This window comes from Oryx dammah, unplaced genomic scaffold, assembly GCF_014754425.2.
Source record: "Oryx dammah isolate SB20612 unplaced genomic scaffold, SCBI_Odam_1.1 HiC_scaffold_22, whole genome shotgun sequence".
NCBI classification, from domain to species: Eukaryota; Metazoa; Chordata; class Mammalia; order Artiodactyla; family Bovidae; genus Oryx; species Oryx dammah.
In genome coordinates this window covers 26088099-26104514 of record NW_024070206.1, presented here as the reverse complement: position 1 = coordinate 26104514, position 16416 = coordinate 26088099, and the positions used below count along the sequence as shown (strand labels likewise).

At 44.5% G+C, this 16416-nt stretch overlaps 1 protein-coding gene across 2 annotated transcripts in view; it reads right to left on the bottom strand.

Annotated features, from left to right (window-relative positions):
- The window catches only part of YES1 (YES proto-oncogene 1, Src family tyrosine kinase), a 63734-nt gene extending 52211 nt beyond the window's left edge, over window positions 1–11523 (bottom strand). The window contains exon 1 of one of the 2 annotated variants that reach the window (XM_040264690.1): window positions 11258–11523. In XM_040264690.1, coding sequence (XP_040120624.1) covers window positions 11258–11522 — 265 coding nt within the window. In that variant the 5' untranslated portion in view covers window position 11523. The remainder of the gene's footprint in view (window positions 1–11257) is intronic. The other variant, XM_040264692.1, reaches the window with a different exon arrangement.
- Between the last annotated feature and the right edge of the window lie 4893 nt (window positions 11524–16416).

Below are 16416 nucleotides of genomic sequence, written 5' to 3'. Positions count from 1 at the left end.
GATATGCAGATGACACCACCCTTATGGCAGAAAGTGAAGAGGAACTAAAAAGTCTCTTGATGAAAGTGAAAGAGGAGAGTGAAAAAGTTGGCTTAAAGCTCAGCATTCAAAAAACTAAGATCATGGTGTCTAGTCCCATCACTTCATGAGAAATAGATGGAGAAACGGTGGATACAGTGGCTGACTTTATTTTTCTGGGCTCCAAAATCACTGCAGATGGTGACTGCAGGCATGAAATTAAAAGACACTTACTCCTTGGAAGGAAAGTTATGACCAACCTAGATAGTATATTGAAAACCAGAGACATTACTTTGCCAACAAAGGTCCGTCTAGTGAAGGCTATGGTTTTTCCAGTGGTCATGGATGGATGTGAGAGTTGGACTGCGAAGAAAGCTGAGTGCCGAAGAATTGATGCTTTTGAACTGTGGTGTTGGAGAAGACTCTTGAGAGTCCCTTGGACTGCAAGGAGATCCAACCAGTCCATCCTAAAGGAGATCAGTCCTGGGTGTTCATTGGAAGGACTGATGCTGAAGCTAAAACTCCAATACTCTGGCCACCTGATGCGAAGAGCTGACTCACTGGAAAAGACCTTGATGCTGGAAAAGATTGAAGGTGGGAGGAGAAGGGGACAACAGAGGATGAAATGGTTGGATGGCATCATCCACTTGATGGACATGGGTTTGGGTGGACTCCGGGAGTTGGTGACAGACAGGGAGGCCTGGCGTGCTGCGGTTCATGGGGTCGCAAAGAGTCGGACACAACTGAGCAACTGAACTGAACTCAAATATTGTTTCCTGAATTAAGATACCATCTATGTCCATATCTTTCAAATAAATATTCTAACCATGTTTACACAACTAAATTGTACAGTTTCAGGCAACTACTAGGTTACTTCCTGTCCCCTACCGAGGCAGGGCCTGCAACTTTTCCACTAAAAAGCCCATCTTCCCTTCTATGGTGCGATGTTGTCACTGGAAGGTAACTGCCCTGCCAAGGACTATTTGTCTCAGTTCTACTTTCAACCAAACACCTGCATATGATACCATCAATGTAAGGGAAACTGACAAGTGCCAGACTTAAGAGCATGGCTGCCAGGGACATAGCTAGGGACTCCCTGGGGGCTCAGACAGTAAAGAATCTGCCTGCAATGCAGGAGACCCAGGTTCAATCCCTGGGTTGGGAAGTTCCCCTGGAGAAGGGAATGGCTACCCATTCCAGTATTCTTGGCTGGAGAATCCCACGTACAGAGGAGCCTGGCGGGCTACAGACCATGGACTCTCAAAGAGTCAGACACAACTGAAAAAAAAAAAAAAAACGAAAAATAAAAGCTAGGGACTATGATATAAAGAAAAACCCACTTACTGAAAGTACTTTTCTCACCTCTCCTTACATGTCTCACCTCTCCTTACATTTACATGTCACTGCTAAATCAAATCTCAGTTTTTCCATCAGACTCGAGTAGAATGTTTCTTTGAATTCATCCTGAGCATCAACACCGTTGTTTAGCACTGGGCCTGCCACTGCAAGGAGTCCTGAGGTTACCACATGAGTTTTCAGCGAGGAGCTGACTGCTAACATTTCTTTCTCCCATGCCCACGCTAGACAAACACTGTCAGCAAACTGTTGCACTCTCCCACATTAAAATATATATTTATATAAAAAACATGTGTCTACTATGTGTTATTGATCTAGATACATGGGATAACTTTAGTAAACAAAAGCAAGATCCCTGCCCTCGTGGAGCTTACATTCTAGTGGCAGCCATTCCAAGCATTTAGAGTTGGCATAGTTTTTTGCTGTTTGGCTGCGCTGCCTGGCATGCAGGGAGGCCAGCTCCCAACCAGGGACAGAACCTGTGCCCCCTGCAGTGGGAGCACAGACACGTAACCACTGCATCATCAGGAATGTCCCTGGCCCAACATGGGAAAACCTATCTGCCAACCCTCATGGAGACTCAGTACGCACAGGCAGTAACGGAAAACTGCTGGTGGTGATATACTGTAGATATTCTATGTGGGACAATAGTGCTACAACATCAACCCGTATTCCCAAAGAAAACAGTGCTCCAGCTTATTAATGAAGATAAAGGGTACATTCTTAGATGAGAAAATGAAAGAAATAAAAGGAAGCCAAGGTGGTGAAGGAAATCACTGCCAATGTAACTGGACACAGTGGCCAAAGAGGAGCAAACAAAATTTCCATTCAGAGCTTGAGATCAGATTCTTCATCCAGAGAGCAAGGAATTCATGGAACAAACAATAAGATTTAAAGGAACAAGCCAGTATGGAAGAATCCTACTGGATTTCCTCTAGAAGGAAGTGCAGCTTTGAAGGCTGGTGGGTCTGCACCAAGGTTCAGGAAATCACTGTCCTCCCCATGGAGCAAACCAGAAAGTTTATCTCCTTCTGCAGCATGAGCCCGAAACGGGATGAGGATAATGTAGATAAGACAGAGCTTTCAGCTATTTCTACCAACTCATCTAGGAATAAATCATGTTCTCAGCAGAAAAGAAGGCAATACTGTACAGCTTGGTCCAGCTTTGGAGTTGGAAAACTGATACAAGCATAAACTACGGACATATATGTGGGGGAGGGGTGCTGACTTCATAGATACAGACTATATGTACACTTTACAAACGCAAACTTACAAAAGAACAGCATTTCCTACAGTTGAGTTAGAGTAGTAACCCATTTCTGCATGCTTTTTTGGTCTTTTGATTAATAAACTTGAAAAAAAATTATTTAATTGAAAAAAATTTTAATGTAATTATTTTCTTTAGCCACAGGCTTGTGAGAAGCTTATGAGATCTTAGTTCCCTAACCAGGGATTGATTCTAGGCCCTCGGTTCTAACCACTGGACCGCCAGGGAATCCTTGATGAATTAAATTTAGATAGGGAAGAAAAACTTGATTGGAAAAACATGTGAACACTGTCTCTTTGCAATCGGGCTGTACATCTTGTTTCATAAAAAAGACAAAGAATGCTTTGGAATTAGTACATTAATTTTCCATTACAAACCCAAACTTGTAAAAGGAAAGCATTTGCTACAGTCTACTGTAATAAGCCATCTTTTTCAGCACATATAATATCCGACCTTGACATCTATTATGAAATATGCACCACAAAGCTACTTCCATTAAAAAGAAAAGTCTAGGTGTTGAAAATTCTCAGCCCCAATACAAACGCACACTTTAAAGAAGGAAAAAGATAAGAAATCCCCCTTTCCATCACTGCTCTTTAACCCTAAGGAAGGCGTCTCATAAGAAACACGCTCACTGTCAGTCATTCAGGCACATCAACTAGTCACGTGACCTCAGCAAATTTCATATCCTTGTTGATCCTCAATTTTCCTTTGTGTGTAATGAAAGCCTATCTTACACATGATTCTTCTGTGTTTTTGAAAAAGCATTTCAAAGATTTAAGTTAAACATGATAATATATAGCAAAGCATATGTCATAAAACAGGTTTTATTCCTTCCTTACCCAGTGCCTAAGAGGAGGAGTGAATGGGTATGAGACAGATAAAAGGGTGTGAAAAAGAAAATCATAGACTCCGCATTACGTCCACTGCCCAGTTTTCCCTTCTGCCTTCATGGTTTTCATTTCTCATTCCCAGTCTTTTGACCTGCTTCCATTTTTCACACTGTCCTACAGGGTTGGAGCAGGAGGCAAGCTTCAGTACAAGCAGGCGGGTGGAACTAGGGAAGCTCCTGTCCTTAGATCAAGCTTAGAGTCCTCACATCCTAATATGGAGCTCATAGCAGTGATTTTTAAATAGTGAAAAGCAAGGAAGGTGGGGAGAGAGGGTGGCTGGCAGAAATACAGGTTCACCTACTGTATAATCAGAGCATTTGGTAGGCCAGGTATTTCCTGTGTTCACGGAGCCTGGTGAATTAAAAAAAAACAAACCAAACCTGAAATCAATCAGAACATATTTACCACTGAAACACTGTTTTATCTGTATATTAGGCTTTTACAGGTAAACTCTAACGGGCTTCCCAGAATCTAGCCAAAAAGACAAACCCTACAGAAAAGAACTTTTTCCGGAAAAAGTATTTTTACTTTCAACCTTACAACTGTAGCTTCCTTTCTTTTCCTCCTTCTCTTTCTTTCCCTTCCTTCTCTTTCTATTCAATACTGTGCAAACCTTAAAAAGCTAACCATTTTCAAATGCCCATGGCTTGTTCTAAATATTAATTACACATATTAAAGAAAAATATCCAGAACAATTAGTGTGCCCTTTTGTCAATTAAAAAAGTAAATTTGTTTTAACACTAATGGCTCTTTGCCTGACACAATGGGACGAAGCTGTCATGACTGTTAACTGACATCACAACTATGAGCTTCAATGAATCAGTAAGTCCTCACTTTTCTAATTTTACTGCAAAATAAATCTGAAAAAAAAAATTAAAAGCCTTGCTTTCAAATGTGTTTTTTTCTAGTAAAACTTCTAGATAGGTGTTGGGGAGCCTGTGTATGTGAGTCACTAATACCTGCAAAGAACTAACATCTAGAAAAACATCAACTCAAGCCTTCCTGCCTAGAGAATTCAATCTGTTTACTAGAATCTAAATCTATGCAGTGCAAAGAAAAGTTTCAAATGTATCACACCCTAATACCACCAAAAATCAGAGAAGTACTCTAATGGATTATCACACTAAGATCAATCTAAAAAATTCATAACAGCCTCCTAATTATAGCCAGCTCCACCCGACTGTGAATTCCTAGAAGGCAGTAGTCATGCTGCCACCATTTTCAGAACATCAAAACTGGCACTGTATTTGCTGCATCATAGGTTTAATAAGTGCCCACTTATTGAATGGAATACACTGCATTTGCTTGAGGAAGTCCAGTGTTAAGTCCATGGGTCAATTTTTAACCCTAACTTTTACTTATATGATATCTAATTGGATCTCAAATTTTAGACTCCAAAGCATTTCCTCAACATTTTTATCAACATAAAAACCTTCAACTGTAGTAGAGTCACATAAAGCGTTAGAAAACATGTGGCCAAACTATACCCCCATTTCAAGTGGTGAGACTGAGGCCTATGGAGTCCACCAAATTGACCAAGACCACATAGCTTAGTGACTAAGAATCCACTTTCCAAAGCAGGAGATGCGGGTTCGATCCCTAGGTTGGAAAGATCCCCTGGACAAGGAAGTGACCTCAGCAAATTTCACAAGGAAGTGACAACCCACTCCAGTGTTCCTGCCCGGAGAATCCCATGAATAGAGGAGCCTGGCAGGCTGCAGCCCATGGGGTTGCAAGAAAGTCAGACATGACCGAGTGACTAAATACCAACACAGCTCTTTCCTGTCAGAAGTGGAGTAAAAACCAGGTGGCCTTCCACCTTTTAGTCCTGTTCTTATTATGTTACCTTCTCTGCTTTTTTCCAAATGCTTGACCGCTGTTATTTTAAAATTATCCGTAAGGTGGAAAATATCAATACTAATTGCATTAGAGTAAATGTAAGAAATCCATTGGAGAAGGGAATGGCAACCCACTCCAGTATTCTTGCCTGGAGAATTCCATGGACAGAGAAACCTGGCAGGCTACAGTCTGTGGGGTCGCAAAGAGAAGGACACGACTGAGCGACTAACACAAGAAATCAATAAACTTGCCATGGAACAGTTTTAAGTACTGACTCATGCAGCAAAAGCCACTGATTTTCTCCACCTCATCCAAATTTCTACTTAATGCTAAGAAACTGAAAGTTACATTAAAAAAATTCAAGAAATGACTATCTCCTATAATCAATTTAGATCAATGCGTTGTTAGGAACAGAGGCTGAAACCAGACAATCTTTAAATTTCGGTGGTCAGTCTTTTCCTCCCAGTATTTCCTGGGTCCACCCCCACCAATACTTCAGCAGACATACCCTATGACCTATGCATGCTTTCATATGTTACATCAAGAAGATAAAGATTTCTTCGTTTTGTCCTTGAATATATGAATATCATTAAGTCATAATTATAATACTGACTGTCACTGATAGGATACCAAACGTATTTTCTTAGAATCTAAGATCTTGGGTTTTCAACATTCATTAAAATAGTAAAAAAAAAAATTAACAAACTTTACCAGAAACTAGTATAACTTCAACAACAAAGTTTCCAGTTTATGTTAGAAATACAAAAATGATATTTAAGTTCACATTTAAAGTTGAAACTTTTTAAACAGTTTTATAAAAGTGATTTTCTAGGCCCAAACTTCGAGGGTTAAAAATCTAAAGAACTTATTTTAACATTAGCTTCTGAAAAAGCATTAAGCTACTTTTGCAAAATTTTAGTACCGGTATGTTCTTGCCTGGAGAATCCCAGGGACGGGGGAGCATGGTGGGCTGCCGTCTATGGGGTCACACAGAGTCGGACACGACTGAAGCGCCTTAGCAGCAGCATACCTTAAAAACATGTGTGGATAAAGTCTGTGTATATAAACTCACATAAATATACACTGAGCCACATCCCTGTATACAGTTCAAGATTTATTAAGGATTTATTCTCCTAGAGACTGATCTCAAAGATTCATGTCAAACAGTTGCTTACCACAGGTCAAGTATATCACGGTCATGAGAAGAAATAATTAGAAAGGAGGGAGGACTATGCTTTGATGCCAAGGTTCTATGGGAGCACAGAGAGTGGGGTCACCACGCCAGGGTCTTGCAGAGTACGTGCCACAACAACAGTGTCAAGTGTGAGTCCTCGGCATGTCTTTCCTCCTTTTGGCTGTGTAAGTTTGAGAGCTACTTCTCCCAACACTCTCTATCCCCTACCCTAAACTGACCAAATCTTGAACCACTAAATTTGAAAACCTGAACTCGCAAGGGGAACTACCTAGATCTTCCAATGGTATGGTAAAGAGGGGCTTCCTTGGTGGCCGGAGACAAGGGTTTGATCCTCGGGTGGAGCAGATCCTCTGGAAAAGGAAATGGCAACCCACTCCAGTATTTCTGCCTGGGAAATCCCATGGACAGAAGAGCCTGGTGGGCTACAGTCCATGGGGTCGCAAAGAGTCGGACATGACTGAACAACAACAATGGTAAAAGAGAGGACAAGATGTCGCTGCTCTCTGCTTGGCGTAATCGTAAACTGAGAAATATTTCAGAACCTGCAACAATTTGCCTGCAGCATCTTCCAGGCTGGGGCTTGCCATATACAGCTGATGCTGTGTATGCGTTTGCTGATGTCCATGTTCTCATATCCCAGGAACAAAGGAAGAACAACAGGAAAAATAATCCGGGGTTCCCACTTGCAAAACTCAAGCAGTCACAGGGGAGATGCCCTGTACAGCTAGCTCTAGAAATAATTCCTCTTGAAGGTCTTCCACTTCCTGGAAGAAAAGCTGAGAGTCCAAGGAACCTGTGTATCAGCTCTGCCGCCCACCAAACAACAGAAACAGCAGCAGCACTTCCAAGAGACACAGCTTAAAGCAGCAGAGTATGTGGTTCATATAAGCTTCAGAGAATCTGAAATCCCATCCAGACTCAAATAAGGGGCACTGCAGGGCACTGTTGTGGTGGGAGGTGGGGTGGGGGGAAGCTCGGCTCAGTCCATCAGTAACCTCACTGGACGTTACCCTGTACTCTCAACTTAGAGCATTCGCTCTCTGCCCTGGAGGGAAGGTCAAGATCTTAAAGAATAACACCAGGTAAACCCAAGCCAGAGCAGGAGGTGTTGCTATCAAGTCTGCTAGTGCCAAGACAACAGTGGTGCTGCCGCAGCCAACGATTCCTTGGCACACAGACGTGTTAAAATGATACTGGCAGCGGCACCGGCTCTTCTCTTTCACCCTCTGCTGTTACTATAGCTCCTTTTGCTAAATCTGCCTCTGAGTTTAGACAGGAGCTGGATGGTTCATAATCACCCAGCAGCTGCAGCTGAGCAATAGGCAGCCTAATTGTGGCGCTGGAGCAGCTGAGAGGAAGAAAAGAGAGACGACATAGCCCACCGCAGCCACACACAAGACGGCCACACACACCACCAACCAGATACCAAGATACTTTAAGAGGAACAGATGACTTCCTTTAAAGAAAAGCAGTTGTACCTCGCTAGAGGAACTTGTATTTGTGTTATAGACCTGTTTAAACGTGAACTCAAGGTGACCTAAGCCATGCAGCATTCTGAACAATGGAAGATCTTAACTAAAACTTCCTGTAAATATTTCACACAACAAAGCCAGCGCCACAAACATCACCATTATAACATAACTGAAAGTTCCTGTGATGTAAGAACGTGGCACAGACATGATCTCTTCAACTCTGCTTTTTACAGCAAGGCAAAGAAAGATCACGGCAACTATAGCAACCCATTCCATACAGCAAGTAAAGCACAAGGCAACGATTCACAGCATTTCAGAAACTCCAGTATCATGGTGTCACCTGAAAGAAAACACTCTCTCTTCAGGTGCTGTTCGGCACATCTTCATGAAGTCTGAGTAAACCAAAACTTATTTTAAGCTGATAATTTAAAGACATCCTTAAGAATATCAGAACGCAGGCTGAAATGACTGATCTGAAGGATTACTGTTTCAGAAAACTGAAAATGGATGAAAAGACCTACTGCTTTGATGCCACAGTTAAAATTTTGAGTCTTAATTACCACAACTTGCTGAAAAATAGGGTATATTTTATATCCGATGACAGAACAGTGTCCACTAGTTTAAAAACATACTCTGATTACCTACTATTTGTCATGTACAACATGCAAAAGTGAAGAGGATTTAAAGTTAAATCTGGTGTCTTGTCTCAAAATATTAATATAATTAATATGTTATTTACATGCAGAAGTAGTTACATACACCTGCTGGTTATCTGCCAGTTACCATTTAATAGGTCTAACCTGTTTGCAAATGGTCAACCCAAGCAGTGTTCCAAAGTCATCAAATATTAAGTTCTTCCATGAAGTCCTTTATAAAGCACATTACACATAGGCTTCTTTAAAAAGAAAAAAAAAAGTTTCACATAGACTAAAACACAGATTCAGAAAAGCAATCATGGCTTAATGAACTACACACTTGCGTCGCCCTTGTAGCCACCACCAGGTGAAAGAACATCAGTCCAGGAGCCAGGTCCCAATCACAGTTTCCTCCCTCTCTAATCTTGGTACTTCTCTAGAAATCACTTCCTTGCAGGTTTTTTTAAAAATACATAGTTTTATCACCTAAGTTTGCATTACAAGTCACCAGACCTTGTACTGCTCTTTAAACATTTTTGATATTAGGCTGCTGCTTTTTTTTTTTTTTAGCTATAATGCTAATAGGAACTAATAAGCCCTGTCTATCTATGTTAAAGAGATTCATTAGATTAAGAGCTAAATGCACATATGGAGAAAATGACATTAATTATTTACTGCCTAAAGAGATGCAAAACTGACCTCTATTATATAAACAAGACTTAGAGCATGTGTCAATAATGTTTCATTTACACCGGTTCACTATTATTTTAAAATATTTATTATTTTAACACAACATATGAAGTTTTATTTGCACATTGATTTTTCAGCTTGAGAACCTACTGATTTATAAAAACAACAACTTAAGCCATGTATTAATATTACACTTCAGCCATAAGAAATTCCACCTATCCCATAAGATAGGTCAAAGCTGTAATTTCACTTTCGGTTAAACAGAAAGGAGTCAACTTTGTGGTTTATGAAGTCAGCAAAAACATACTGCAAAATTAAAGCTATTATAACATTATGGTGGTTGCAGCAGAGTATGTATTTTAAGAGCACTTTTATATTTTATCCTGGAAACGCGGATATGAACTGTCTTGTATTTAGATTCAGAGCAGTCATTTTTTTTTCTAATTTAGGACCCAATGAATTGTCATCTAACATTCAAAATCTCCACTGAAGTTTAGCTAATATCCAAAAATTAAAATACAATTAAATGTCCTTTTCTTAAAGGGTCAACTATGGCAGGGGTCTAATATATTAGTAAAACAGAATAAAATATAAATATTGAAATACAAGTTTCTCACAGAATAGATGAAAATCCATACTTAATACATACAAGATCCTCGGCTTGTAATACAGGACACTTCATTACCTGTCCATTCAAAGTGTTTCCTGTCCATTGTGTGCTAACCATTGTGCTAGTTAAGAGTTAAATTTACCACTTTGCCTTAAATGCCTATAGTCACATGTATGTATTAGTAATATTTTCCTTAGCGTGTAGTTTTAACAACAGATAATTTAACAGGATGGCTTAAAAACACTTAGAACTGTCAAGAAAACTTTGTCACTGCATTCCTGCAGCTGCAACGCACGAACATACCACAATCACATGTGTGTACGTGAGATCACCTATGTGCACGCACGTACCTGTGGGAACACACACACATAATAAATGGCATATACATAAAGTGTGATCCCAGTGGAGACTGAACTTTTCATTTCTCTAACAACTTACAAATTGTTAGACCATGTGTCAGGCTGTGCCTGTTTTAATTAATTAAGCAGAAAGTAATTCTACCCAATCCGAACAGCCTCAGGTCCCACCCACCACAAAACAAAATCAGTCCCTACGTCGGACTTGATTTTCGAAGAGCTTCTTAAAACAACGCTGCCCCATGCCCAATAGAGCGAAAGCTGGAAGCAATTACCAAGAAGAAAAACACACATTAAAACAAGATTTTCTATAACACATGCGGACAGAGAACCGAACCAAGGGGGGAGGTGGAGCGGCAGAACGGCTGTAAAAGTGCACGTTGAAAACGGCATATTTCCCAACCCCCAACCCAAAACAAAGGAAAACTTTAACATGTTGCGGTTTTCAATCAAACCAAGTGCAGCCGGAGGCTCCCCCGCTCCCCCGCCCCACCCCCGCCCGGACTCCCGGCACAGATGCCGTGGGCACAGCCGACCCGCGGACCCGCGACCCCGGGCCGGGAAGGGCCGCTGCCCCCGCCTCCCACTTCGGCCCGAAAGGGCCCCGCCGCCCCCTCGCCGGGCGGCCCGCCAACCTTACAGAAGCGGGTGCGGGACTCCCGCCGCTCCGGGGACCTTAGGTCGGATCTGGGCGGGACCGGGAAGGACTGGACGGGGCGGAGACCGAGCAGGGGGCGAGCAGGTAGCGCCGGGAAGGAGACACGCCCCGCCGGGCCGGGGGAGGGGAGAAGTTTCCCCCGAACTTCCCGACTCGGAGCGGCGGGGGCGGGAGCGGCGGCGCCGCCGGGCGCGCGCGGGCGCTGGGCCTAGCGCTGAGGGGCCAGGGTCGGCCGCCTCCGCCCGCGGGGTCCCCGCCGGCTCCTTACCTGCGCTCCGGCCGGGCTCGCATGAGTCGCCGCAGCAGCGGGGAAGGGTGGCGGGGAGGGGGCGGCGGGCGGAGACCAGGCCCGCGGCGCCCGCTCCCGTCCTCCACCTCCTCGTCCCGGGCGCCGGGCGGCAGCGACGACGGCACAGCCGGCCTCCGGCTCTCCACTTGAGGAGGAGGGAATTCCCGGGCTCCCCACCCCGCGGCCTCACGCTCCACCTTCTCCCCGCGCGGGGCCCGCCCTCACTCCCGGCCCCGCCCCCCATGCCGGCCCGGGGGGCGGGGGCTACCTGCGCGCGCGGTCGTCCGCTCACCGGAACTCGCGCCGCGCCCGGCCCGGCTCCGGCGACCCCGCCTTCCGGCGCCGCCGCCGCCGCCGCCGTCGCGCGCGCCCCCTCGGGGGGCGGGTCGCCCCTCCCGCGGTCGCCGTCTGCGGCGAGACCGAGTCGCTAATCCCGACCCAACATGGCGGCGGGGCCCGGGGCGGCTTCCCGAGGCGGCTCAGGCTGAGGGGGCGTGAGGAGGCGGCTTTTCTCCACGCGGAGAGCAGGCCCACAGCGCCCCCTCCCCGCTCGCGGACCCCGCGGCTGCCGCGCGAGATGGAGTGGGCTGCCCGCCCCCTCGCTTTCTCGCGTCCCTTCGCCCCGCTCTGTGTAGTGCCGAGGGCTTTGTTTTCGTGGGGGAGGACCGGGGAGTTTGGGGGGCTGGCTCTTGGCTCCTCGGTACTAGGCTTCCGCACCCTTTGTCGTGGGTAGTAAAATCTCAGTCGCGCCGCGTGAGCCAGGGGGGCGTTCCTAACCCCCTCATCACCCGCCTGATTGCCGTCCAAAAACGCTCGCGTCTGGCCGCCTTCCGACCCGGGGATCCTGTCCAGCCCCGGGAGCTTCCTGTTGACTGTAGGTCGAACCAGCCTTGCCGGGAGAGGGGACCGAAGCCGAGTTCTGTTGGCGATTCTCCCGTTAATGGTGGTTTGGGCTTAGCTTGGGACCGCGTATTCTTAGGCGATGCTGGCGATGTCCCAGCGGAGGAACTGCGGGGCCGGGGGGCGCCGGAGCGGGCGGCAGGTATTACTGTCCCATTTGACAGCTGTGGAAACTGAGGTTGCCACTCCAACGAAGGCAGAGCACCCACCAACTAAGACTCCTATATTTTGCAGCCTGTCGCTAGACGGAAAGGGGAGAGTGTCCAGAAGGACCTGGAATTCTAAAATGTGGGCCAGTCAGTGTCAGAAAGGGCTGAATACGGAGTCTCTTCTGCTGAAATCACTGCCCTGTCAAACTCTTAGATTAACTTCCTCTTCGTATTTCCTCTTTGGTGAGGTTATCAAAACTACTAATGTTGGGACTGTTGGTTTCCTTTGTGGTTTTTAGCGAAATTCAGAATCATCCTTGATAAACACAAAATTATACAATCATATGTGTCAGTATTCTGGTAGTCTAGGAATTTAGGAAACTATATAAGGGTATGAAAAAAATGTTTTTTCAGTTCACTAGATGAACCAAAGATAGGCTTAGACATTTACATTAACTAAAAGGTGCTTTAATATTAGATTTAGCTATCAAAACCTCATTTGCTCTTGAGTGTCATGGGCATTAAAAATTTCATGTTGGTTCACCAACCATGGTGGTCCACTGGTTAAGACTGCACTTCCACTGCAGAAAGCAGGAGGTTCCATCCCTAATCCAGGATCTAAGAGCCTCCCTGCCTCTTGGTTTGGCCAAAATAAATGAATGAATAAATAAACGTCATGAAACTTAACATTTAACTTTTTTTTAACTAGAAAATAAATTCCTTGAACTGTTAACTTTTCTAAACTTCTATATAAAATAGAGATTATATCTTTGTCCTAAACTCATCTTCAAAACAAAACACCTCTCAGCTTCATAAAATCAACTCTAAAATACTAGTTAAAATATGCTAAAATCACTTCTAAAATACTAAAGTCAACTCCATAAGGGGTGAGGCGGCTTTGAAAATATTCTGTATGGAGTTTTAAAGGTGGGTGAGGGTGTCAAAATCTCTCCATATTTCGTTACATTCACTTATCCTTGTTTTCTTCTCTTAACCATCATTTTTATTTTTTTAACCTCATTCCCTGTTTTTTCTTTTGGAATTTTCATCTTAACATCAAGCTTCAGTCTGAATATTCTTGCAGACTTTTCAACCTTAAACTCAGTGGCTCATTTATTTCTAGGCATATTTAGAACAAATGGGACAGGACTTTTTGGGTGGTCCAGGGGTTAAGAATCCAGCTGCCAGTACAGGGGACCCGGGTTCAGTCCCTGCTCCAGGAAGACCCCCACATGCTGTGGAGCAACTAAGCTTGAGCGCCATAACTACTGAGCCCTAGGGCCCACGGGCTGCACGAAAAGAAGCCACTGCAGAGAGAAGACTGCACCTGTTTAGCGCCTGCTACCTGAAAGTGAAAGTTGCTCAGTCCTGTGGACTTTGCGACCCTATGGACTACAGTCCATGGAATTCTCCAGGCCAGAATACTGGAGTGGGTAGCGTTATCCCTTCTCCAGGGGCTCTTCCTGACTGAGGAAGATCAGACCTAAGGATTGAACTTAGGTCTCCTGCATTGCAGGCGGATTCTTTAACAGCTGAGCCACAAGGGAAGCCCCTACAACTAGAGAAATATAGTTTCTGCTCCCTACAACTAGAGAAATCCTGAACATAGCAATGAAGACCCAGCGCAGCTAAAAATAAATACACACACACACACACAAACAGGACAAAGAACCTCAAGTCTCACTAACTTTGGTTTAATAGAAGTTGCTTTCAAATGATTTCTGTTCATTTGTGAAAAGGACAAATGAAGAAGCACAGCCTCCAACAGGGCAGGGAGTATGCATTAACCTTATGGGTTAAGGGTTCAGGAGTCATAAGGAGCCCAAATCATGGGGTCCCTGGGTGAGTCTGTTGGACAAAGGGGAAAGCTTGAAATAAATGAGTGAAATGTGTTAAGTCCTTGCAAAAGTGAAACGCAAAATTTAAGTTTATTAATACTTACAATTACTTGACTGAAGTACAGTTTACAGTACATTTGGAGTTTAGCTAGGGCCATACCCTCTCACCCTGGAACATCTGATTCTGCCAGGAAACGGTTGTGTTTGGTATAAGCCTCTCCTGCCTGCCGTCAATCATCTGCTGCTGCTGCCTCCATCACTCAGGCTGTGATGATAATCTTCTCTTCCTGGTAACTAGAGAGCCTTGTATTCCTACAGGGGGTGCATGCACTGGTCTCTGCTCTTTATCCTCACTACCACCCCCTACCGAAAAATGCCTTCCACCAGGCTTGAAGTACCTGCCCAAAGCTTGGCACTCCTTAGGTCCACTCGGTGCCTCAGGTTATCTTCACCACCCCAGGCTTGCCTCTTCCACCTGGCCAATTAGGGCAAACATGAGGAGCGCTCTAAGCAAAGATTTGGAAAATCAGGCAAAAGGAAATTATTCATCCTTAAATATTAGGCTCATTGTGCCAAGCTCTGTGGAGAGGTGCCATAACCAATCCATTTGTGATACCTTCGTTGCTTCACAGACTAGTGCTCAACTGGGTAATTCATTGGATGTGTAAGGACATCTCCAACAATGAATAGACATAAGAAATGGCAGTCTTACATGAGCTTCAGCAAATCCAACCCATCTTTTTGCCCTATTTTGTTGCTCTCTCCAGTGTCTAATTTCTTGACCACCTGGTCTATGATCTTAGATTTCCTCCAAGCTCCAGGACTATTTTTTTGGAAATCTAGTCTTTGCTGTTGGATTCTATTCTAGGGTCATCCTGGTTTATTTCTGTGACTTCAGTTCTTCCTAGGTCTCCTGCATTTTGGTCCCAGGCCTGTTACATATAGACAAGTCCCTACCAGTGTCAGCAATCTTACCCCCACCCCACCCCCACCCCGCACCACTTTGCCTATTCCTAAGTATTTTATTTGGCTGAACGAAATGGCATGTGAGATTTTACTTCCCCAACCAGGGATTGAACCAGTGCCCCCTGCAGGGGAAGTACAGAGTCATAATCACTGGACCACCAGGGAAGTCCCTACCTGTTCCTAGATATTGTTTTTCTTTCACTAAGTTATGTCTGGCTCTTTGCAACCCCATGAACTACAGATTGTTGGGCCCATCTGTCCTCCATTATCTCCCAGAGTTTGTTCAAATTCACGTCCATTGAGTCAGTGATGCTATCTAACCATCTGATCCTCAGTCACCCTCTTCTCCTTTTGCCTTCCATCCTTCCCAGCATCAGGGTCTTTTCCAAGGAGCCGAAGAGGCAGCTCTTCCCATCAGGTGCCCAAAGTATTGGAGCTTCAGCTTCAGCATCAGTCCTTTCGATCAATATTCAGGATTTATTTTCTTTAGGATTGCCTCTTTTGATCTCCTTGCAGTCCAAGGAACTCTCAAGAGTCTTCTCCATCACCACAATTCGAAAGCATCAGTTCTTCGGGGCTCAGCTTTTTTTATGGTCCAACTCTCACATCCATACATGACTACTGGAAAAACCATAGCTTTGACTATATAGACCTTTGTTGGCAAAGTGATGTCTCTGCTTTTTAATATGCTGTCTAGGATTGTCATAGCTTTTCTTCCAAGAAGCAAGCATCTTTTGGTTTCAGGGCTGCAGTCACTGTCTGCAGTGATTTTGGAGCCCGGGAAAATAAAATCTGCCACTGTTTGCACTTCTTCCCTTCTATTTCCCAGGAAGTGATGGTATCAGATGCCATGATCTTACTTTTTCTAATGTTAAGTTTGAGTTTCAAGGCAACCAGCTTCAAAACTGCTATCACAGGACACAGTAAGGAACCAGGTTGGGAGCTGGGAAGTCTGAGGTTATGGCTGAGGTTCCTAGGTAATCTAGCATTTGCCATACCTTCAGACTTTCCTGTCCTCAACCTGGTTCCTTACTCTGTCCTGTGACAGCAGTTTCGAAGCTAGATGGCACCTGGCATCTTCTCACATGCCCTCCACCTCACAGAGTACAGCGGACACACAGACTGCAGTGGACACCTTTTGAAGGTGTCTGTGGAACCCAAGGTCCTCTCCTCTGAGAACCCCGCCTCTGCCAATAGCTGGTGTGTAGCTCTTTGGTCTGAGTACCCCAACTGTCAGGCTCTAGCTTGAAATTTGGAATTTGGAGGAAGTGACACAAAGGTGACT